General features: G+C 37.4%; 2 protein-coding genes across 4 annotated transcripts; one reads left to right on the top strand and one right to left on the bottom strand.

Moving 5' to 3' along the window:
* The first annotated feature begins 423 nt into the window (after positions 1-423).
* Positions 424-5420, top strand: LOC307149173 (serine protease HTRA2, mitochondrial-like). Its single transcript, XM_079855324.1, has 8 exons — positions 424-1102; positions 2371-2575; positions 2776-2970; positions 3106-3138; positions 3368-3476; positions 3564-3633; positions 4583-4678; positions 4766-5420. Exons 1-8 carry the CDS (start codon positions 660-662, stop codon positions 4929-4931), a joined length of 1317 nt encoding a protein of 438 aa, XP_079711450.1. The 5' UTR covers positions 424-659; the 3' UTR covers positions 4932-5420.
* A 925-nt stretch (positions 5421-6345) lies between these two features.
* Positions 6346-23211, bottom strand: loxl3b (lysyl oxidase-like 3b). 3 transcript variants are annotated; one of them, XM_079855311.1, is made up of 17 exons: positions 23022-23155; positions 19866-20201; positions 19604-19767; positions 19090-19307; positions 17894-17950; positions 17061-17135; positions 15529-15736; positions 15238-15418; positions 14519-14673; positions 13197-13367; positions 11996-12151; positions 10783-10942; positions 9188-9431; positions 8045-8160; positions 7818-7954; positions 7608-7719; positions 6346-7159 (listed from the first exon to the last, which is right to left on the bottom strand). In XM_079855311.1, exons 2-17 carry the CDS (start codon positions 20191-20193, stop codon positions 7086-7088), a joined length of 2556 nt encoding a protein of 851 aa, XP_079711437.1. In that variant the 5' UTR covers positions 20194-20201; positions 23022-23155; the 3' UTR covers positions 6346-7085. The 3 variants fall into 3 exon arrangements, with proteins under 3 accessions (XP_079711437.1, XP_079711435.1, XP_079711436.1); XM_079855309.1 differs by lacking the exons at positions 11996-12151; positions 17061-17135; positions 17894-17950 and having other exon boundaries at positions 23022-23211; XM_079855310.1 differs by lacking the exons at positions 13197-13367; positions 17061-17135; positions 17894-17950 and having other exon boundaries at positions 23022-23197.
* Between the last annotated feature and the right edge of the window lie 473 nt (positions 23212-23684).

Genomic DNA, 23684 nt, shown 5'->3' with positions numbered 1-23684 from the left:
GAGCTGGAGCCGACTGATTTCAGAAGCGGGGAGGAGAACTCTCTCTCCGTCCGCTTCACACATACCATACTCCAGACCAGCTCTTAGTTCGTTCACGTGATATAGCAATAACATTCACAATACTTATATACATATTTTCTAAATAAATGCAGATTGAATAATTCCACTCAATAATAGGTTATTATTCATATGAATACTACATTGTTAATAAATTAATTATTAAATAATAGTTACATGAATAGTATTTTAGATAATTGGTAATTATATTATATTTATTACACTTTCATCTATTCAAATATTGAAAACAGTTCCGATGAGATACTTATCAGATATTCTAATTTCCAGCAGGAGTTTCCCCAGTTTCCCACTCTCATCCTCTCATCATCAGACATGTCCATACATGCGCAGATGCGTTGACCAACTACCACTTCCGGTACTGTCACAGACTCTACAGACTACAGTCAGAGCCGAGGATTGGACAGTCACCTCTACAAGCGTATGTGAAGAGTATTTTAACCACATATTCCTATATAGAATAAAGATGAACTATTTAAAGATTTTCAAAGAAACTTTTGCTAATATAATGTGTTAGACCCAGCGGTCAAGTCCCTGCTTCCATCTGGATTGACTGTTTTCTACTACGGTACGTCTGATGCAACATGGCAAGTACACATGTAAATCGATGTCTCATAAGGACGATCACGAGATGTCTCCGGGACAGCCGTCGTCAACCAAATGTGATGACAGTAAGACCTTTAGGACATTTTTCTAACTCCTCTTCAGGTAAGCAGGAACATGTAGAAGTGCGAACTGTAGTTTCACACCGGAGTTCGGGAGACAACAGTCGCACCGCTCGCCTGGCAGTCGCTTTTGGACTGGGACTCGGAGGAGCAGCAGCCTTGTATTCATTAAGAAACGAGAACAATAAAGATGCCCTACAGAGCACAGTCTCGGTCAGAAATTTGCTGATTGACAGCATACTACCTACTGTCCAATGTGCCTCTCCATTTAAACCTGACAGTCCGCGGTACAAGTACAATTTCATCGCGGATGTGGTTGAGAAGTCCACTCCTGCTGTAGTCTACATCGAGATCGTTGGGCGGTGAGTCTGTCAAAAATACAATGAAACTGTGTACTAGCTCCACTGAAAACATCTTAAACTAGCTTAAAATCGTCTTAGCTGGTTTAAAAGGGTCTAGCAGTCTGTTAACTATGGTATCCTACCGTGGTCAAGCAGCTGAAACTTTACCCAAGCCTTTCTTAAAGGGAAAAGTTTACCCAAAAATGAAAACTCTGTCATTAATTACTCAACCTCATGTCGTTCCAAACTTTCGTTCATATTTGGAACACAAATGAAGATCTTTTTGATGAAATCTGAGAGCTTTCTGTTCCTCCATTAACAGCTACGCAACTACCCCTTTGATGCTTCAAAAAGATATCATAAAATTAATCCATATAAATTGAGTGGTCCAGATTTTTCTGAAGAGACACGATCGCTATATATGATGAACAGATTTAATTTAGGCTTTTATTCACATATAAACATTGATCAGCAAACATAAACAGAAGCTCAACCAAACCTGCTTGATACATGAGAACAAACCTCACTGGTTCTTGCTGAAGCTCAAACTGCTGTGTAACACAGGATAATGAACCTCATTGGTTCTCGCACCTCAAGCAAACATGCTTGAACTCCCCTTTACCTCAACTGATGTGTGAGTTGAATGTTTATATGTGAATAAAAGCCTAAATTCAATCTGTTCATCATATAAAATGATCATGTCTCTTCAGAAAATTTAGACTAAACTGCTCAGTTCATATGTATTAGTTTTACCATCTCTTAAGGTGATGATGCACAGAGCAACTTTTTGAGCAATGTTGCCGTCAACGGGCAACCAGATGAGACACAGGGCCCATGACCGATCTAATTTATCCAGATAGAAATGTATTGCCCATTTTCAATGGGAAAGTGCCCAAGCAACAATCGCTCGGCAAGATTGCCCAGCAACATTGCTCAAAAAGTTGCCCTGTGTATCATCACCTTTAATGAACTTTTTGAAACGTCAAAATGTTGGTTGCGTAACTGTCTATGGAGGGACAGAAACTTTCAGATTTGATCAAAAAGATCTTCATTTATGTTCTAAATATCAATGAATGTCTTACAGGTTTGGAACGACTCGAGGGTGTTAAATTAATGACAGATTTTTAAACTCTTTAAACTAGCCAACAGACCAGACAGCCTGACTTGACTTGGAGTCGAGCAAACCAGTTTAGGCTTGTTCAAGTTGTTTTTCTCAACAGGGAACTTTTGAATCTATTAACGTGTAGATTGATTCTTTGTCTCTTATATTAAATACTGTTTCTTTATAGACACCCTTTTTCTGGCCGTGAGGTGCCCATCTCGAATGGCTCCGGCTTCATCATAAGTAGTGATGGCCTGATAGTGACCAATGCCCATGTGGTTGCCAACAAGCGTGGCGTCCGTGTCAAACTGACCAATGGAGAGACTTACAATGCCACAGTCCAGGATGTAGACCAGGCTGCAGACATAGCCACCATCAAAATCAATGCTAAGGTACCATTCAGCTCATCAAAGGAATACATGACATTTCGAAATATATGAAAATAGAAAATAGTTATTTTGAATTGTAATAATAATGCAGCCTTGGTGAGCATAATAAACTTCTTTCAAAAACCTTTTTAATGGTAGTGTATGTGAGTATGCGATTTCGGACGCATCAATGCTCTTATGGTGTTCTCTGTGTCTCATCCCAGCATCCCCTCCCAACGTTGCGTCTTGGTCAGTCGACTAACGTGCGTCAGGGTGAGTTCGTGGTTGCCATGGGGAGCCCTTTTTCTCTTAAAAACACAATCACATCTGGAATCGTCAGCTCTGCCCATAGAGGTGGTAAAGAACTCGGCCTGTCCAACTCCAACATAGACTACATCCAGACTGATGCTACCATAGATGTAAGCGCACAGGAAATGGCATTGGAGAATTTGAGTGTAATTGCATGTGAACGCTATGTTTGTGTCATTACAATTATTTCATTAATCAAATAATAAATATATTGCATCGTTCAGTAGTTAATGTCTATTTTACAGTTTGGAAATTCAGGAGGTCCCCTTATAAACCTGGTGAGTCACTGACATTTAAATGACATACTGTTTGTGCCTTTGGGATTTAAGAATGAGGAAGTTGAGGTGTTTCATTTCGCTCATCAAATTTCATTTACAGTTCATTTGACTAATAATAGAAGAACAAATATAACCAACAAGAACAAATATCTGATTAATCTATCTGAGAACCTAATGACTGGTCACATGTTAGCCTCATGGAATGAAGTGACATGTTTGTAACCTTCAGGATGGGGAGGTCATCGGAATTAATACCATGAAAGTGACTGCAGGGATTTCCTTTGCTATTCCCTCAGACAGAGTCCGCCTCTTCCTTGAGCGTGCTGCAGACAAGCAGAGTAAGTGTGACCCTTGACCTCAGAGGTTCTTGTTATCATTTGTTTTGAGCTCATTGACTGTTTTTGATATGTAACTGTTGTTTCCAGAGTCCTGGTTTGGAGAATCGGGATCAAAACGGCGTTACATTGGTGTGATGATGTTGACTTTGACCCCCAGGTGACAAACTGTTTTTTGATACCAGAACCTAAAGGCCTCGATATACTCACGGCGAAGTTCTTTTTCGTTCTTCACTTAGGGTTAAAAAGAAGGTTGAAATACGTGAGCAGTGATATACTGTTAGTGAACATCCAACACTGCTGAGAGCGACGGTTAGATGAATATGTAAATATAAATGAGAAAACGGCAAGCTTTTTTTTTTTTTTTAAGAAAAGCATTTGATCAAAGGTATTTGGATATGTTTGCCTGAGCTCTGCAAATCGGCACTTCACGTTTATTTATACAAAAGATTGCTGAAAAGCATGCAAATTTACAGTATTAAACATGAAAAACAGTGTGTCATCAAAAGTACAACTTTAATTGTCTACTTTAAAGTGACTCTTCAGTGTGTTTGTGTTTTTACCCACGGACGTCTAAACTCGAAGTGAACCGGAAAAAATTCCAACATGAAAGAAAGAATGTCTTACGTGAAAGAAAAGATGAATGAATGTCTTTCTGCTCACACCTACCTGTTACGTAATCGCTACAGACCAATGGTAGTACAAACGTGTTTACCAGGCTTTTGCTTTGGCTAGCCTTTTCGATCTCCTGAAACGAACACAAAATGAACTTTGTTTTGCCCTGTTTTTATTTGAAATGACGTCACACCAATTCATTCTTCTATTTAGCTTGAAGTATATCAGCACCTGAAGATTTCCACATCAAAGAAGGCGTTCCCTCAGTGTCAAATATGCCTAATACATAATCGATGGTTTTTCGAAAGACGTTTACAAGCCAGAGCGAAGATTCTTCCAGAAACAAACTTTGCTTTGGCCTGATTTTGTTGGAAATGACAGTAGTTCGTTCTTCGATTTCGCTTGAAGTATATCGGGTCCTTAAGTATTTGTGAGATGGACACTGAGTCAAGTGACTTTTTAAAACTTTAAATGGCGTCTTTTTCTCCCCTCAGTATAATCGAAGAGTTGAAGATGCGTGACGGGTCCTTTCCAGATGTTTCTCATGGAGTTCTTATCCACCGTGTTATTATAGGATCTCCAGCCAGTAGGTAAGCAGCAATGGTCTGACCCCACTGTGCTCTTCTCAGTCTGTTGATATAGGCCTCCTATTGTTGATGTCATTTCCTGTTTCACAGAGCCGGAATGAAACCAGGGGATGTTATTGTTGAGATAAACGGGACAAAGGTGAACACGTCAGAGGAGATCTATAACGCTGTGAGGACAAGTGACAGCTTAAACGCGGTGGTCCGCCGGGGTGAAGACCTCCTTATGCTGCACATGACCCCTGAGTCCACGGAGTGACATTATGCGAAGTGTATGAATTTGAAAAAGAGAGTAAGAAATGGTTTTGCTGAGGATAGATGGTGAGAATTTGAGAATCCATGTGAGGAAAAATTATTGTTGGAAAATATTTAAGAAGGTAACTAATGACTAGGCTGTACTAAGCTGTACATTCATGTAGTTGAAATCTTTTTATTGTGCAGTTTGTCCACATTTTTGGACGTATGTGAATCAGTGTGGATGACAGAAAACGGAGTTCTTGCAAACTACACTGTATCAGTATTGTTTTTAAAGGAAAACCACTAATTATTGTTTTTTGGGATTGTCAAAAGATCAATGAACATTTGACTACCCTAATAAAAGTGGGTGCTATTATTACAGCAGTGCAGATGTTTTGTATTTATCTCGTTTTCCACGTTTGTATTTTAATATTTTCAAAAACAGCTGTGATTTTGCAGTAAAACATTGGAATATTAAAGTATTTGGCTCATCTCCATTATATATTCAAGTAATCAACTCCCACTGACTTATTTTGATATTTTGAGATGTAGAATCTTCAGTTTAGATGTCTTTAGAGTTGTTACCCTGAGTCCTGCTTCGTGGTTACTGAATTTCCATTCTGAATGTGCAAGAGCGCATGTGCATGAAACCAAATAGAGTTTGATCCAGAAAATATCAACTTGTTAAGCCACCCACACACAGCTTTCAAAGTTGTATGATGGACCGTTTCACATTTCCAGAAGTGGAAATCATCATAGTTTGGTAAATGATGAACAGGAAATGAGAGGAAACATAATTTTTTTGTAGGCCCTATCCTTATTTTCTACAATAGCAAAAATCCATGATAGCGTTTCCAAGTCAGAGGAGAGAATAAAAGTGTCAAATTTGCCATCCTTCCCTCAAATGTTTTATTAGAAACCCTCCCAGCAGCATTAAGTAACTGCCAAGGTAATTTACTGCCAAGTTTATATAACACAAAGTAGCATTATAAATGTGTGTGTGTATATATATATATATATATATATATATATATATATATATATATATATATATATATATATATAACATTTGAAGTGGATCAAAATGTTTCATTGAAGTTATTCATGAATTTTGAACAATACCCATTTCTTGTCTTAGGACATCTTTGATGAACTTTTTTGATCCACTTCAAATGTTGACTAATGTATATATATATATATATATATATATATATATATATATATATATATATATATATATATATATATAGAAAACTTTTGGAACTAGAAAACTGGAAACTTGTGTGAAATAGGTCCAATGCTGTTCTTTTCACTCTACTCAACCATTGTCGCCGATGTCAGTTCCAGTCAAACACATTTCACACGACAGGTAAATCGCAGAATAGAATGAGAAAAAAGTCAGAATTGTGAGATTAGTCACAATTACAAGCTTCCGTACGTTTGTAAAGTAAGGTATGACTAATAATTTATTGACCATTTATGTTTAATGGCTCACGAAACTTGAAATTATTTGTATTACAACTTTAAAAACTATTTTTCATCTTTAAAAGTTGCCTATGAAATGTTAATTTTACTGTAGCTGGACACATAAATGCATAAACAGGACAGTGTGTAAAAATAACGTCACTGAAGCTTTAACAAGTCATACATAAAAGACCATTTGAAAGTAAAACAGGATCCTACATCGAGTCAGAGCTTTGAAGCATAACATACATTCACACTTTGCAACAGCTTTTAAACACGAATGCTCATCTGGAATACGAAACATTCAAGTACTTTTAACTCACAGAGACAGCAGCACATTGGCTGTGATGTATCAACAAGGCTTTTAAAACCTTTTAAGAAAATAAGCACCTGGTTGCGCTGTAAACACAGATCAGGCTGTGCCTGTACCACTGCACGCCTGAGGCAAATGTTCATTTACATCGAATCTTCACACTACTTAAGCCAGACTCAGTGGCCCAGAGTGTCTTTTGGAGTTCTGTTTTTGGTAATGTCAATACAATTATACTCTGTGTTAAAACACTGGATATTGTCGATTTTAGGGTTTCTGTAACTTGAAATGTGAGACGATAATTAGTTTATGGCTGGTTTGAATGAATAAACATTTTACTCTGGATTAACCTATAATGTTAGATTGTCTCAATATGCTAATTAGATCAATCTGAAGATATGATTAAGAGATCTGGTTGTTAAGTTGTCCAGGGTATTTCTCAAACTTCTTCTCAGCCTCCTCACTGAAAGCATCACCTGAAATGAAGACATGGAAAAAGAAATCTGTCAGAATTTGACATTCAATGGGAACTACCATATTATCTTACTATCTTCAGTGCATAATCTATATTGTTACAACAGAGTACACACTTGAACTGGAATTGATATCAACCACAATCTTTTTCTTGAATCATTATTTCATTAGACAGCCAAAAAAGTTTGTCAAAATGCGAAATAACAGTTTAATTCCAAGATGATAATATGACAACACTCTCTGAATTACATACAATGTTATTGCATCACGTGAGGTCGCGTAACATGAATGTAGAACACTACTGTATAAAAAGGTTGCATATTTCTGTTTCTTATCCTACTTTTAAAAGTATATATTGAAAAGAATTCAGTAAGTAGTAAGCGACAGTAGCATTCTCTTCCATAGACATTTTCTAGTCATTTTGATGCTTTGTTTGTATTAGTTTCTCACCAATATGGCAATTATGGACCCAGATCCTGTGGCCGTCATATTTGCAGTTACATTTCATGGCATTGTTTGTGAAATCACTCTCAGCAACCTCATAGTTAGGATTTATGACAACCTAGGAGAAAAAGCAAGCAAAAACAAGTCTGGATACTCTTGAATCAATAAAAGATGAGTTTTGGGGATTGGGACAATGATCTGCACCCATTTTCTGACCTGAAGGATATAATTTCCTGGTTTGACATCAGTAATGTCGATCCACTGGCAATCAATGTCATGGCGATACAAATCCCAGCATCCCACTGTGATGCCCTGCTCACCAAAGTTAGCACACTCATATCTCTTGGAAACGCCTAGAATTAACACAGATTTTTAATCGCTGATAATGTGTCTAAATAAACAGAGCTGACTGTAAATGGTGTTTTTGGATGAGTGTGATTTACCCTCTTCACAATCAGTGTCCTCCAGGCAGAAGCTGGCTTTGTGTCCTTCTGCCACTTTAGTGCCATTGGCAGACATCAGGTCATAGTGTGTGAAGATGTCCATACTGTGATAATGCCTGTGGAGTCACATACACACACATATCAAACATATATAACCTTGTATATCCATATCCCATCAGAACTGACTGAAAAGAAACCAGCTAGATGTTGCAGTGGATGTTGTGTTGTCGGTCAATTTAACCCACACTTGATTGTTAAACTGCTTGAAACACCTAATAAACAATTCATTTTGGTTAAACATTAAATGCAAAGTCAAACAGTAAATTAGCTGTTTCTTCATCTAATTGATTTGACAAAGTCTTTGAGATGATGTTTTTGGTTGTTCGTTTTTTTTTGCAATTACTAGTCTGTTGCAGCACTTAAAAGAAGTGTGATAAACCCATTTTACTCCATTTACCAGATGTAAAAAGGCAGAGGCTATTTACACCTATTACAAATAGCCTATTGATACATACTATTTACACTTTGTACAAATGTTAGATACTATTTATACTTAGTTGTAACACATCAGTGTTGAACAAAAAATATGTGGGTAAAATATACCCCAAACACAAAGGGAGGAACAATTTTTTTTTACACAATAGGAGTTTATAATTTCTCATTTGTGATATTTTTAATCTCTGACATGTTATAATAGTGGTTTTCTGTTTTTCCATGAATCCTTAGTTCTTTTTTTTGGGGTAGTGATGATTTAGCCAAATTTATGGAAGCTTGTTTCTGCCACGGAATTACGAATAGAAAAGGTAATAGCAATTTTTATTTCACAATATAGATATATCCTCGCAATTTTGAGACAAAAGTCAGAATTGCATGTTTATTTCTTGCAATTCTGAGAAAAAAAATCTGAATTGTAAGTTATAAACTCGAAATTGCAAGTTAAACAGTCAGAATTGTGAAATCGAAAGTCACAATTACTCTTTTTATTATTTTATTCTGTGGCAGAAACAATCTTTCATACAAATTGCATGGAAACCAATGGGGGTCAGTTTGAAAAGCAACACAAAAGGCGTACCCAGATGTTCAACACAACATGAATAATTATTTTTACTCTATTGAAAAAAGACATTTTAACAGTACGGTTACCCGTGACATGCGTGCCACACCCACGAGTGACGACCAGCTTTGGGCCTGAAGTCAGCTCGTCCGATGTTGTGTATCTGAGAGGAGAAGCGGAGCAGGCGGCGATGACCGTAAGGCCAGTTAGCTTTAGCAGCGCTCTTGGACAGACAGTCCTCCTCTGCTGCACAGTACAGCATGTGTAACGGCCGGTCCTCTATATACGTCGTCTGCTGCACTAATGGTGAGTTCAGCACTAGATCTGATGCAGCTGGGGAAATAAACTTGTACATATCAAGATCAAGCTAAAACATGAACATGAAACTCTGTAATGGCATGCTGGCAATTTAAAACGAAAGTTCAAAGATAAAAATAAATATATATTTTTGTTCCAGGAATTTGATTTAGAGTTTTGTTTCTATTTTTATGGCATTGAATGTTGGAAACTGAACTGGATTTCTGAGGTTTTGATGTCTGAACAAACAGTTTTGCTCAAAGTACAACAGTTAAGAAAATGATATGTTGTCTCATTTATACATAATCCAGACAGGTGTAAGTCATTTAAAGTCAAGCCTTTGCCATGTGAGGCTCACTAATGACAGCCTAGTGCTCAGAGAAAGATAAACAAGACTGACCACAACTTTTAAGTCTAGCATCAGCAGACTGACCGCCTGAGAGGTGAGAATTCCAGTCATCCATAAAAAGTATAATGGCTGAATGTACTACTCTAAAACTAGATTCTGAAACTGACTCTAAAACTGACATTGCTTTTATACAACAGCTCCATAAACCATAAGTCTATACTGAGTAACCTGCATTTTAGACACAATATTGCCAATTACTTAGTCTATTTTTGTGCGTTTCCGAGCAACACACAGTAGTGGTGTTTCGATCCTATAATGAATCAGGGTTTTTAAACAAATCAGTTGAGAAAATGATTCAGTGACTGTAGTCAAAATGACATACTATGAAAAATCGCATACTAAGTAGGCACAACATTTAATTACGAACCTACTTGGAGGCTGTTAATAAAAGTATGTTTCATGTAGTATGAATGTTTGTAGTATGAATGAACTCTGGACGTACTACATTTGTCAAGTGACTTTTTAGTTGTGTTGCTTCATTGCTATTCACAAATCCTCTCCCATGGCCACATAGGATAGTAAATTTTCCATAAGATGCGCACTATAGAATCTTGCCAGTAGTAGGTCATCCGGGTACTTTTCGCCAACTGTTTTATGAATACAATGAATTCGGAAATACTACTCTTTTCCCCCTACTATATAGTAGGGAAGTAGGCATATTCGGTCTCAGAGAGTCACTGATTTATTCAGTGAATGAACCATTTGAATAAATCATTCAATGACTCACTTATAAAGACAGTCACCTACTGGTTTAACAATGTAACCTGCAGAAAGAGTCACTGAAAAATACTATACCACACACCAAACAAAGACTGTCTGTAAATCACAAACAGAGATGAAGAGCTAAAATCAGCAAAAAGTCCCGGTGTATTTGGTCTAAATACTACTAATAATAATAATATCAGCTGCTCAGCCAATCAAATTCGAGGACCTTTTATATGGGTCACTTTGTTTCCGTGTGTGCATGTGATTACTCACTTTCTGAGCAGATAACTCCTGCTGAGAATCGTGCAGTTGCTTTCTGGCAGTTGACCGTTCTGTGGTGTTGGCACTGGTTTAGAGACATCTCATCTCCTGTACATTTCACTCCGCTCATAACCATCTCTGTCACGTTACTGCTATCCCAATACCATGTTTCCTTAGCAAACACGCATCAAAACAAACAAACAAACACAGACAGACAGTGATAAGTGGTTTACGATGAAGAGAATGAAAATCCAAAACAGATTTATATGGTAAACATACCATTTTCAAATATTATTTTCATAACTATTTGAAGATTGTACTGTTGAGTACTGTACCTTTTATACTCAAGAAAAAATGACAACTGTGTGAATTTCACGAAAACACGACCAAGTCACTTTACATCAAAATAAAAAAAGTTTTTTTTGTTGCATAATTGTAATGAGAATTTATGGGAAATGTGCTTAATTGTCATAAAAATAATGTCACAAATTGGTTATAAATATGTATTTTTTATAACTTATTTCTTTTAGGGTAAACATGACCAGGTCACACTTAATCTCAAAATTAAAACAACAAATTAAAAGAAAGAAAAAGAAATTATACTTTACAAAAAGCTTTATTTATTACGGTAATGATAATTTTGGGGGAAATGTGCTTAACTGTCATGAAAATAATGTCACAATGGAAAAAAATATCTTGGTCCTTAAAATATTATTTCTGTAATTTCCTTATTTCAGGGAAAAACATGATTAGGTCATCCTTCACTCTAAAATAAAAAGAAGAAAAAAAAGAAAGAAAAATTATCCTTAAAAAAATATTATTTATTTATTTTTTGCATTACGGTAATGAGAATTTGCGTTGTGGAGGGGAGGGGGCTTGGGTTGTGGAATGTGCTCAGTTGTTATGAAAATAAATGTCACAATGCAAAAAAATCGAGGTCCTAAAATATTATTTCAATTAGACTATTTCTTTCATTTGGGGTAAAATATGACCCAGACATGTGGGTCAAGACAAAAACATGGCAAAGCATCCAAACCGTCAATGGCTGTTCTAGTCTATACAGTTGTCACAAAAGTGTTCAACTCATTTCCCTGAAAAAATAAAATAAAATAAAAATAATACAAGAAACATCTTATTCCTAATCATTCATGTTGCCTAAAACAACATTCCTGGTGAAGGAAAACAGCTGCTCCTGCGTCAGCATGTGTGTATGTCATGTACTCACTGTAATAGCATGCATGCTGAACCCCAGCCCTAGCTGCCTGCATGCCACCATGGCCTCTTTGGTGGTCCAGCCCTCACTGCATACACTGCCCCAACGCTGCCCCACCCGCACCTCCACTCGCCCTTCATATTGTGAGCGCCCACCCGACAGACGCACCTGAAATCAAAACCTACGCAACGTCAAACACACTCATTTCTTACCACGCTCACCAATCTCGCTCCTGCCATTCAATGCTAACCCACATACCAAGACAGACGTCCCTGCTGAGAAGACCAAGAGCCTCATTTATAAAACACAGAATTTCATCTGAACCGAAATTCCCGGGATTTCATCCCTTCAAAAGTGAGGAACAAATTGGAATTTATAAAGGCAAAAACAAAACAAAAAAATTCTTATGCATATGTCAACTGAAGAGCAAGCATACAAATTGTTTGACCACGTACATACCAGTAATCAAAATAATCCAACATTGTTAATTAAATTGTGAGATAAATGAGACAATCACAATATGCATTAATTAATTAATTAATTTCTCAGCCATCTCTCTTTCTACAGTCTTTCTACAAATGCTTGCTCATCCTGCATCATGAGCTGACACGCCCCCTATTGCTGATTGGCTAAAAGAGTGTTTTGGTGTTCCGTGGATTGGTTCGATCCACTTTGTTTTTTTCTCCTATTTACACAGCCAGGGCTATATACAAACGCTTTTTTTTTTAGCACACAGAATTTTTTTTGTTTAGGTGTTGATTTAAATTTTCAACAGCGTTTCTCAGAAATCATTTATTGCCCCTTTAATGATAATTGTTTGGGTCTCTGTGTTATTTCATAAATCCTTCATAGGAACATTTCGAAAATTGTCGTTCATTCACATTTAGGATCATTCTATGCATGTCTTTATAAAGGAGGCCTTAGTATAGAACAGCATGGCTGGTTAGTACTAGTTTGGTGCTGGTCTAGCTAGTATAACCAAGTTGTTCATTAGCAAATTGTGGTGACTGATCTTTTCAGCAGGGTTTTTTCCTTCTGTCTCTGTACAACATGCACTGATTCTGTGTTTTCATGTGGTTTTCAAAGTTCAAGGCTTTGAATATGTACGAGGGAGTGTGTAAGCCAGCACCATCTGATTTTTTTCGATGGTAACAGGAAGTTCAAGGCATTGTTAGCATGCAAGTGTGTGTTGCTGTTACTGTTAGCATCCTACTTGTAGACCATGGTTGGCGTACCCGAGGCCCAGCTGCCTGCACACAACCATGGCCTCCTCAGTGCCCCAGCCTTCTCCACAGATCAGGCCCCAGCGCAACGTCCCGTTGGCCTCAGTATTTAACACCTCCACACGGCCCTCATAGCGAGATCGGCCCCCTAAGATGCGCACCTGAGCAGGGCACAACCAGGGACAAAGGGTAAGAGGGAGTTCAATTAGATTTTAGGGGAGACTGGGGCTAATTGTCACACTTTTTACTCTAGTGAATATTTCTCAGGTTGTATTTTTGTTTGTTTGTTTAAAAACTCAGTTTTGGCTAAAAAAAAAATTCAGCAGCCATTACTCCAGTCTTATCACATGATCCTTCAGAAATCATTGCAATATGCTGATTTGCTGCTCAAGACACATTTATTATTATTATCAAAGTTTAAAATAGTGCTGCTTAATATTTTTGTGGAAACCATGATACTTTTTTTTTTTAAGGATTCTTTGATGAATAAAAAGTTCAAAAGGACAGAATTTATATGAAGTAGATATGTTTTGTAACATTAGAAATGTCTTTACTGTCACTTTTGATCAATTGTATTGATCAATCTGCTTGCTGAATGAAAGTATTAACTTTAAAAAAAAAAAAGTGGTTCCAAACAGATTTTTTCTTTTTTTCTTTTTTTTTTAAATTATCTGAATATCTGATATCTGAATTTTAATTTGACAGACATAATTCATAAAAAAAATTGTTTTGGTGTAATTGGACCATATATATAACATAAATCAGTTGAGTGAATTATACAGTGACTCACTCATAAAGACAAGCTATGGGAAACAACATACTAAGTATATATATATAGTGTGACAACTATCCCCGGAGACCATTGCATGCATAAAGGAGGTTTTCTAGCAGTAGGTGCATAATGGTTAAGGTGTGTTGCATCTGTTGAGATCATAATCGTAAATCGCAACAGATGATTAATTACAGTAATTGTCTCTTGAAACAGACAATGATACCCAACACTCCAGTCATCCATTTTGAGTCAAAATGAATATTAAGCACAACATCATTCATTCATTTGATCATTGCTGTGTTCTCCTTAAATTGAGAAACAAGCAATAGATGCAAGTGGGTGTAATATACAGTTTCTGAAAACATCAGAATGACAGACGCATGATCTACGAATGTGTTAAAATGCCATAAAATTAACACATGTAAAAATTATTTTGCACGTGTAAACCATGCATATAATATATTATTTAATTTTGGTATAACAAATACACAACTAAAAGAAGAAAGGTTATGAGTATGAGTATATGTGTGTTGCTCTGACCGTCTTCTCATAGCCCATATATGGGACATTACAGCGGACTGAAGCATCTTCAGTGTGTTTGCAGTCCTCAGTAGTGATGTTTTTATAGCGGCAGTTCCACAGAGAGCGCTCATGACCTGTGCACTGCACCTCATTCATATGGATAGGCCCCAACCCTGAGAGAAAACACAGAAGCAAATGCATAGTAAAATATCAAATTCATACCGACACAGCTAAAACAAATATAAAAGTGTGTAACAAACAACTTTACCCATGTAAAACAGTGGCCCTAAAAAGTATTAAAACACATAGGCCAGCCACAATTAAAAATGTATGAATGTCGCTACAATGCAAAATACATTTCCAAATGAAAGGCTGGACAAAATGGATTGTCCACAAATCCATGCGATTTTAAGCTGTTACGTCCGGCGCAGATTAAAGAAATCAATGCATTAGTTACACGATTTAAATCTAGCATAGCTATATAGGAGACTTGTTTGCCAGGGACGATGGTCAGTTATAGTTTCCTGGTCATTATCAGATTGAAGCAACTGACCAATCAGAATGAAATATTCCAGGCAGTAGGGTAATATAAATAGGGCATTTATATTATTCAGTGATGGGTTGTTATCTCTGATGATCTCAGATGAGAGTCCAAGTCACTGATCAGGTAATAAGGCGTTCCGTGCATTCCATCACTGCAGACAAAAAAAATCTGTATCACATTTGGTTTCTCCTACCTTGTCCCATGCGGGCACCTGTGAGGGCTTCTTTGGCAGAGCCGAAGCCCAACTCTCTGCATACGACGCTGGCAGAGAGCAGGTTCCAGCGATCATCACAAACCGTCCCCCATTCACTGCCCTTCAACACCTCGACACGGCCCTCACCATGTTTCGCTCCACCCTTCAGGCGTATAGTAGACTAATGAGAGAGAGAGGAAGAAAGTTTCAAATGAATAGTAAACACAGCACTAAAGAAATAAATGTAAAAGTGAGTCTTTTGCATGCATCATACACAAGAACACACTTTACCTGCATCTTGAGTTTCTTCCTCATGGCAGAGCTCTGAGCGTACAGTGGACCAGGTACACAGCTGACCACAGCAGGCATTCCTCCAGGGCACGACTCTGTGGCATTGCCATTGTTAAACTCTAGAGGACATGCAGCCAAGTGCACTTCTGTGCCCAAGCATGCCACCGAATGAACCAGGAAGCGATTCTTCTGCCGCTCAGCATACAGCCTGAGAGAGGAGAAGTAAAAGACACACTTACCATGTTTACATGCACATCTTTTTCAGATTAAGTTTACTTTTTCACACATTTTTTCTCTGATTTTTTAAATTGAAATATTGGAGATGCTTTTTTTGCTGCATTATATTAATTTTGGACAGTATATTTAATAAACTCATCTCATTCTCATTCATGTCCTTAACAATGACATACAACAGCACAACAAAATTGCATAATGTACACTACCTGTAATGTTTCCTGTCCTGTGTTTCCCTTGTCTTGTGTGCACTTTTGTTATTTCCTGTTCTGTGTCATGTTTTTGTAGTCCTTTGTAGTTTTTCTTGCTTATTAGTTCTCCCAGGTGTTTCTAATTAGCCACACCCCCTTGTTATCTTGTTTAGCTTGTTTGTCTGTGTATTTAAACCTCTGTGCTTCAGTTGTTGGTTGTCGGTCGTTGTTTAATGTACTGTTACCTGTTCTTGTCCTGAGTTCCGTGTTCCGCCTGGATTACCTGTTTGTTTTATTAAATGTATGCTTGCACTTGGATTCTCTCTCTGCTTCATCCTTGCCTCAGCGTGACAGAACGACCGACCACCAACAACTGAAGCACAGAGGTTTAAATACACAGACAAACAAGCTAAACAAGATAACAAGGGGGTGTGGCTAATTAGAAACACCTGGGAGAACTAATAAGCAAGAAAAACTACAAAGGACTACAAAAACATGACACAGAACAGGAAATAACAAAAGTGCACACAAGACAAGGGAAACACAGGACAGGAAACATTACACTACCATTCAAAGGTTTGGGGTCGGTACAATTTTTTTGTTTTTGAAAGAAGTTTCTGCTAACCAAGGCTGCATTTATTTGATCAAAATAGTGCAGTAAAATCAGTAATATTGTGAAATATTACAGTTTAAAATAACTTTTCTATTTGAATATATATATATATGTCAACAGGTGACGTAATTAAAATGACACTGTTATGATAGTTTGGACCTATATTTGGTCATACATTGGCAATAAAAAGTGAATAACACATGAACATTTTTACGTATAGCCCCTTTAATGTGCAATTTCTGAAATACATCTTTGACTCCAAACCTTTGAATGGCAGTTTATGTCTACATATTTTTTATTCTACAAGGCTTCTCTATCTTTTAACCAATTATTTGTTATAATTCGTTAGAGGTTTTGTTTAGACTGCAGAATCACCTGTAATGGAACCTTTCTGACTGGCAACACATTTAGATTTAGAGAACAAAAGAAAAGGTTAGAAAGGTCTGAGACACGAAGGCATTGTACTGTATGTTTCCCCTTTTTACCAAGGTTACCTTTTATCTGCAGCTGATTTGCCCGGTTTAGGCTTAGAGCTAGTTTTAGTGATAGCCTTAGCTTTGGGCCCCTGCCTGTAATGCAAACATCCATTAAGCATTCAGAAACACTAAAATGTCCACTGCAACATCCAGCATGCATGTGCACACATATGCATACCAGCTGCATGGAAAAGAAGGCAATGAGATTTAATTAAATTTCTTTTCTTTTTTTTAAGATTTAACAAGATGCAGTGCGTCACAAGTTATTTGGCATATAATAATTACGTTAGGTGACAGAAACAGACACTTTGTAAAATGAGAACTACAAAATACCACATCAATTAAAAAAATTGTTAGAGGTGATTTAACTTTCCCATGCCTGTTATATACACATTGAAACAAGAACGTTAGAAGCGCACATATCTGAGGTGAACGTGCAGTAAGCAGAAGAAGGGATCTGTGTTAGTATTATTATAAGGGATTCTGTTTCAAGATATCTCCCACGAAAGCTTTAACTCTTACACAAGCACAGCCTCATCTCAAAACTATGTGAGTAAAACTAACAGATGGTAATAAGTTCTTCATGGGGAAATGTTACGTCCACCACTCTCTCAGATATACACTCACTCACTCACTCACTCACTCACTCACTCACACACCCTACTGAGAGAGCAAATAAACACAACTCAATCACAAAATAGGATAATTGACTAAAGCACGCATTAGATTGAAGTTAGTTAGAGGATGACAAACACTAATAGTGCTGCGTTTAAGATCACTACTAAAGCTACGATATGTGCTTCAGTCTTCTAGGGAAAGAACACTACTGGTTTCTTTCCCTCAGATGGTACCTGGCCGCTGTTACTTTAACTTTAGCTTTTGGCTCAGCAGATCTCTTTCTGAGAAGCCTGTTGAAAACAGGGAAATGGGGTCAAGCACACATACACACCGACTACTGTATCTTTCTTTCTCTTTGTCCACTTCAGGACAGTTCAGGCTGTTTGAGATAGGAAAGGTTGTGTAGCATCTGCATCACCATAACACTTACTTGATAGAAATGGTCATACTATTGTGAAAAAGAAGTTTGCTTATTTGTATTGAATGTGCATTTGTAGTGTGCTATACTTGCAGATAATATAATATTAATTAAATAAAAGGCCACTTAAGTGTACTTAAAAGAGTGTATACGTTCACTGTTTCTTAACGCACTTTTAAAAATTGCACTTTGTAATGGTCAAATTAAAAGTTTTACTTTAAAGTACATTCTAAATCATTAAGTTTTAATAATCTTTTGTCATGCTTTAAAGATGTCAACTTGTGACATTTTTTCGGACTCTGATTTCCTGAGGTTATGGAAACCTCATCAGTCACAGTGTGCCATTGATTCAGGAATGTGGGGTCAGTAATGGTGCGTACGTGCCGTAGGGAGACAGGTTGAGAAATGAAACCTTCATGTAGTCTATAAAACAACACATGGGAAATAAATGCAGACAGTCGTCCAGTGGAGGCACACAGACATCCTCTAAGCTTCTACTCATTATAAAATCTTCACTGGTTGTCTTGTCTAAGTCTAGGTCTGGAAATTAAATCCATATGTGTTTTACAAAGGGCTTATTCCTGTAAGTGGAATATTCTTGTAACATTCCACTGGATTTGGGGAATGAGACCCCAGTGTGCTTTCTACTAATTAGTGTGCATGAATGCTGTGCATCTACGCAATAGTTTCCTTCTTCATGTGTTTGTCTGTGGTTTAAACTGTGTGTATGCTGCTAGGCGAAACTGCATTTCACGGATGACTGAGAAAGTAAACATAATTTCCTCTCACATTGGCAAAACAGCCACAGTATAGTGAGATGCCACACAAACACACACAAGACATATGAATACACAAATGCTCAAATCAGACTAATAAGTCTAAAGAGAGCAATATTCATCTATGTAAAAATGGTTTTAGTAGGGTTTTTTTTTGTAACAATGTTTCCATGGCCAATCACAATCCTGATGGATAAAATTCCCGCCTTATCTTCAACATGTCATCAACACTCACTTGTAGAAGCTCTTGTTGACCTTCTTCTCGTGGGGGAATCCCATCATGCCACACACCACTCGAGAATTTTTGGGTGTCCAACCATTATCGCAGATCTGAGCCCACCCGTCCTTATTCTTGACTTCCACCACTCCCTCGGTGACCGGCATCCGTTTAGTTGCCATGGTAAACACAGGACGCAAACGGACCTCCTCCACTTTATTCTCATCTACCTGCACCTGAGAGAGACGCAAAATGCAAAGAATAGAATCTATGTGGACAGTCAAACCAGAACAGAGTGAAGAAGCATGTTAGATCAGGGTTATTATTGTTTACTAAACCTAAAACTATAGCTATAAAAAAAAAAGTTAATTGAAATGAAACTGAAATAAAATAAAATATAACTATTAGACGATAAACTTCAACTAAACAAAAAATTTGAAATGTTGCCTTGGCAACTAACTTAAATAAGTTAAAGTTGAAGCACAAAGATTTAAAAAGTAACTTTCCCCAACACTGGTGTAGGGTCCTTTACCTCTATAACGTTGGAGTCCATGTATCCCGGTAGTCTCTCATCTTTACAGATCACTCCAGCGTCCTCATCATGAGTGCAGTCGCTGTTGCCCCAGCCACGAGACTTACACACAGACACACTCCTTTCACTGCCACTGCACTGCACATTGTCAAGCCAAATCTTCCCTGAAACATACACAAACTCTCTGAGCACATACCAGGCATGCAGATATCGCTTTATATCTGGTCTGAGTGAATGTGCGAATGAGAGCAGGCACATTTACCTGTGCCCTTCCCATACTTGGCGCTGTGTGCCCAGCCCGTGGCGGACACGAAGCCAAGCTGGCGACAAAGGACATGGGCATTGGCCAGTGAGAAGTCATCATCACAGATGGTCCCCCACTCGTCTTTGTAAAACACCTCAATTCGCCCCTCATTGTGTTTCCTGGGGAAACCAGACAGACGAAACTTCAGAGTCTCTGGCCCCTGTGCCGTCAGAGGGGTCGGTGTGGGGATTGAGCGTACTGGTGTTGGGGTTTGGGCAAAGCATGATTGAATCCAAGCATTATGTAAGAAGACAACAATGTGTAGCAACCACTGACACGGCTCCATGTGTGGCTCTACAGCAGAGAATAAAAACAAAGAGGGGAAACACGGTTACTGTTGTGTGAGTGCGACTATGTTTGGATTTGTTCACTATAACATGTGTACAAAATTGCCCACACAGAACATGTTCCAGCTCACTGTTAAATTTATATTGCATGCTGGTCACTTCTACAGAAAATATGATGAGATAGTATGAAGCTAATTAAATCTGGGATTATGTCTGGGTCACATTTCACAGCAAAATCGTATATTACTTAAAGAAAATTTACGTCACCATGAAATCATAATGATTTATAATAACTTATTTGGAACAAAAATGTGTCTTAGAAATGATTTCTTGAGATTCACCCACAGATCAAAGATTTATGCATGTCTCCCGAATTCCCAACACACCCTGGGGTACCCGGTGTATTGTAGAAAAAGTGGGTAGGAAACTGACAATTACTGCTTTTGACACACACATTCTAGTCAACATAAACTTATAGTCAATACTTTCATGTACAAGTACCTATTTTGATATTTTGAACACCATAAGCTGTTTCAGGGTTTACAAAAAAGGTACATGAATTAAAAACCTGGTTTGAACAAGCTGTAAATGTCATTTTCTGGATTCAAAGCAGAATTTTTACATTTAGCAATAAAACAAGCCAAAATGTAATACAGCAGTATACAGCACTCTCCTTTGATTCAGTAGCCAGTATTACCAGCTGGTATATTGACTTTAAAGGAAGCAATAAAACATTTAACTGAGCCATCCACTGACTGCATGTGTGAATGACACGAGGTTCATCTTATAGTGTTTGTAGACAGAATAGTTCAAATCCTTTGTATATAGTACAACATTGGACTGAAAATTGTGATGATGGTATAACAGCCCCTCACCAGTGCGGTTATGGGATTTCACTAATGTAACAACAGCTTAACAGACAAGTCACTCTGGAGCCTGTAGGCCACAAAGGAATGTAAATCTTGAGTACCGCTGCGCTGTGAGCGGGTACAGACCCGTTACCCAAACACATGCCCTTCAACTGTCAGCTTTGGGACTAGACAGCATCTTTGCATTACCTTCATTTGAATATCAAGTAAGCCATAACACAAACTTAAATCCAAATAAAAACCTCACTAACTCTATGGCCTTTACATCAGATCCTCATATAAGGGTGATTCCCTAATATTTCCTTTAAATATAGCCACTTTTGTTCCAGTGAACTGTAAGAAAATAGTTTCAATTAGCACTTTTCAATTTTCAATTAGCTTTACTTAATTTGGGCACACTTTATATTAGGTGGCCTTAACTATACCATTTGATACAACTATGTAGCTACATGTTGATGCATTGTAATTACATTAAAAGTACTTGCATTTAATTATTTGTAGATACACTTTACCTCTTACTGTAACTCAACCATTACCCCAATATCTAACTCTAACCCCTAATATAACCCTATACCTTTACTCCCAAATATAACCGTATACGTGAAACTCATTAGAAGTAAATGTGGGAATTTTCCAGAACAACATGTAGTTGCACAGTAAATCCACAGTCTTGTAGGTCTTTATTGTTAGTACATAGCAGTTAAGGCCACCGAATATAAAGTGTGACCATTAACAATGTCACAGTTGGGGGAATGTATCCCATAGGAATTCTTTCATTTCTGTTATGAACATTTGCACCACGGTGTCATTTCCGCCACATCTTATTACGTACAATGGAAATGACGGTGATGGAAATCAAAATGTAGCCTAAACATTTTTGGTAATAAAATGGCAAACTCATTTGTTTTGCAATGGGAATTTCATAGCTAGCATTTATGTATGGTATACACACACTAAAATGTTCATACTTGCATTATTTGTCAACATGAAAGCTTGACTGGATATGAAATACAAATAAACTATTCTGTTCACAAGAGATATTTACCTTTATTTTACATCAATGTCTCATATTTCCTTTGTCAACTTTGTAATAAAGTACTAATGCTGATCCACATAGGCCTATTCAATCTTTATAAGACAAGTCATATTAGTAATTTCAAGAATGTTACATGTGCAAAACGTGTCAAAGCATGTCAAAGTTGAATAGACAAACGACTTTTCCTACCGTGGATGGATCCAATTATACAAGGTAGTAAAGAAACTGGCGCGCAATTGAAAACAGATTTTCGGTAGCTCGGGAACACATAATACCCAAGCACATGAAATTATAATGGTATTTCAACTGTAATCATGTTTAAATCAAAATGACACCATTAAGTACACGATTTTAAATCATGTCATCTGTAAACATCAAGTTTAAACGCTTACATAAACAATTGTGCTGAAGTAACGGCGAGACTCAGCCAGATGTGGATCCCATGGTATGAGGAGATTATAGGGGTAAGTGGACCAATTTACTACTTAACAAAGTTCCTAAACATGTGACGGCGAAATACAAATGTTTATATATTACTTTACAGTGACCCCAAATCTAGTTCAGGTCTTAAACAACGTCTCTGCGCAAAGAAAGGACCGTTGAACACTGCTGTCCATTCTTAAGAAATAGCCTACAAGTGGATGAGGAGAAATAAACTTCCGTTACAGTATTATTTAAAACATATATAAGTATGCATAGCCTATATAGTTAAAAATGCATTGACATCTTTTATTGACAAAACTGAGATATAAAGTCTAGTGTAGGCTACTTGGCGTCCAGCTGCTTTTTCTCAGATTATCAAACACGCTATTCAACAGTAGCCTAGGCTATTTGACACTTTTTCACAAAAGAGTAAACTTTTGTGACTTTGCAATACTCACAGACGAATAAAAAAGGCAGACCATTTTCATTTTTCCCTTACCTCAAGTTAGTCGGTTTCTTCCCACACAATCTTAGCACAGTTTCAAGCGGTTTGTATTTATGCACAGAACCTGAAAAGCATCCAGAAAATAATGGGATACCTGTTTCAGGAGCGAAAACTTGTATGAAGCAAAGAAAGGCAACTAATGAGCGGTGATAAATGACTGTAATGGGAGTGAATTGCCAGCTGGACAGTCGTGCGGGTGGGAGAGAGAGAGAGAGAGAGAGAGAGAGAGAGAGAGAGAGAGAGAGAGAGAGAGAGAGAGAGATGGGAAAGACGGGGCACAGGGGGAGCAGGAGGGAGAGGTGGAGCTGACTCGTGGACGACTTCACTCGAATGAAAAAGGGGCAGGATTTAATTGAGGAAAAACACATAGCCCTTTCACAGTTCAGGAAAAGATTTTCCTACTGTCCACATAACGGAACGTTCTTCTGGTCAGACACGTTTTACGTTTGTAAAATTGCATGGGGGGATTTTGATCTTCGTGAAATTTAAGCAATTTTCGTTGCTAGTAATAGGGTAACATTTTACAAAATGTTTCATTTGTCAACTATATGAACAATGAGAAATACTCCTAAAGCATTCATTAATCTAAGTTAATAATTTTACCTTTTACTAATAGATTATTAAAATCAAAATTTGTATCTGTAAATATTATTTGAT

Source organism: Squalius cephalus (genome assembly GCF_949319135.1).
Source record: "Squalius cephalus genome assembly, chromosome: 21".
Lineage (NCBI taxonomy): Eukaryota > Metazoa > Chordata > Actinopteri > Cypriniformes > Leuciscidae > Squalius > Squalius cephalus.
Note: the sequence above shows the minus strand (reverse complement) of the source record. Positions and strands in the feature narration are given on the sequence as shown.

Coding starts and splice junctions, on each gene's coding strand:
- LOC307149173 (XM_079855324.1), top strand. CDS start 660: ATGGCAAGTACACATGTAAATCGATGTCTCATAAGGACGATCACGAGA. Junction 1,103..2,370: donor TACATCGAGATCGTTGGGCG/GTGAGTCTGTCA, acceptor GTTTCTTTATAG/ACACCCTTTTTCTGGCCGTG. Junction 4,679..4,765: donor ATAGGATCTCCAGCCAGTAG/GTAAGCAGCAAT, acceptor CCTGTTTCACAG/AGCCGGAATGAAACCAGGGG.
- loxl3b (XM_079855311.1), bottom strand. CDS start 20,193: ATGGAGCCGTGTCAGTGGTTGCTACACATTGTTGTCTTCTTACATAAT. Junction 17,951..19,089: donor GTCAACAAGAGCTTCTACAA/GTGAGTGTTGAT, acceptor TGTTTTCAACAG/GCTTCTCAGAAAGAGATCTG. Junction 12,152..13,196: donor ACGCCAACCATGGTCTACAA/GTAGGATGCTAA, acceptor TTTTGATTTCAG/GTGCGTCTGTCGGGTGGGCG.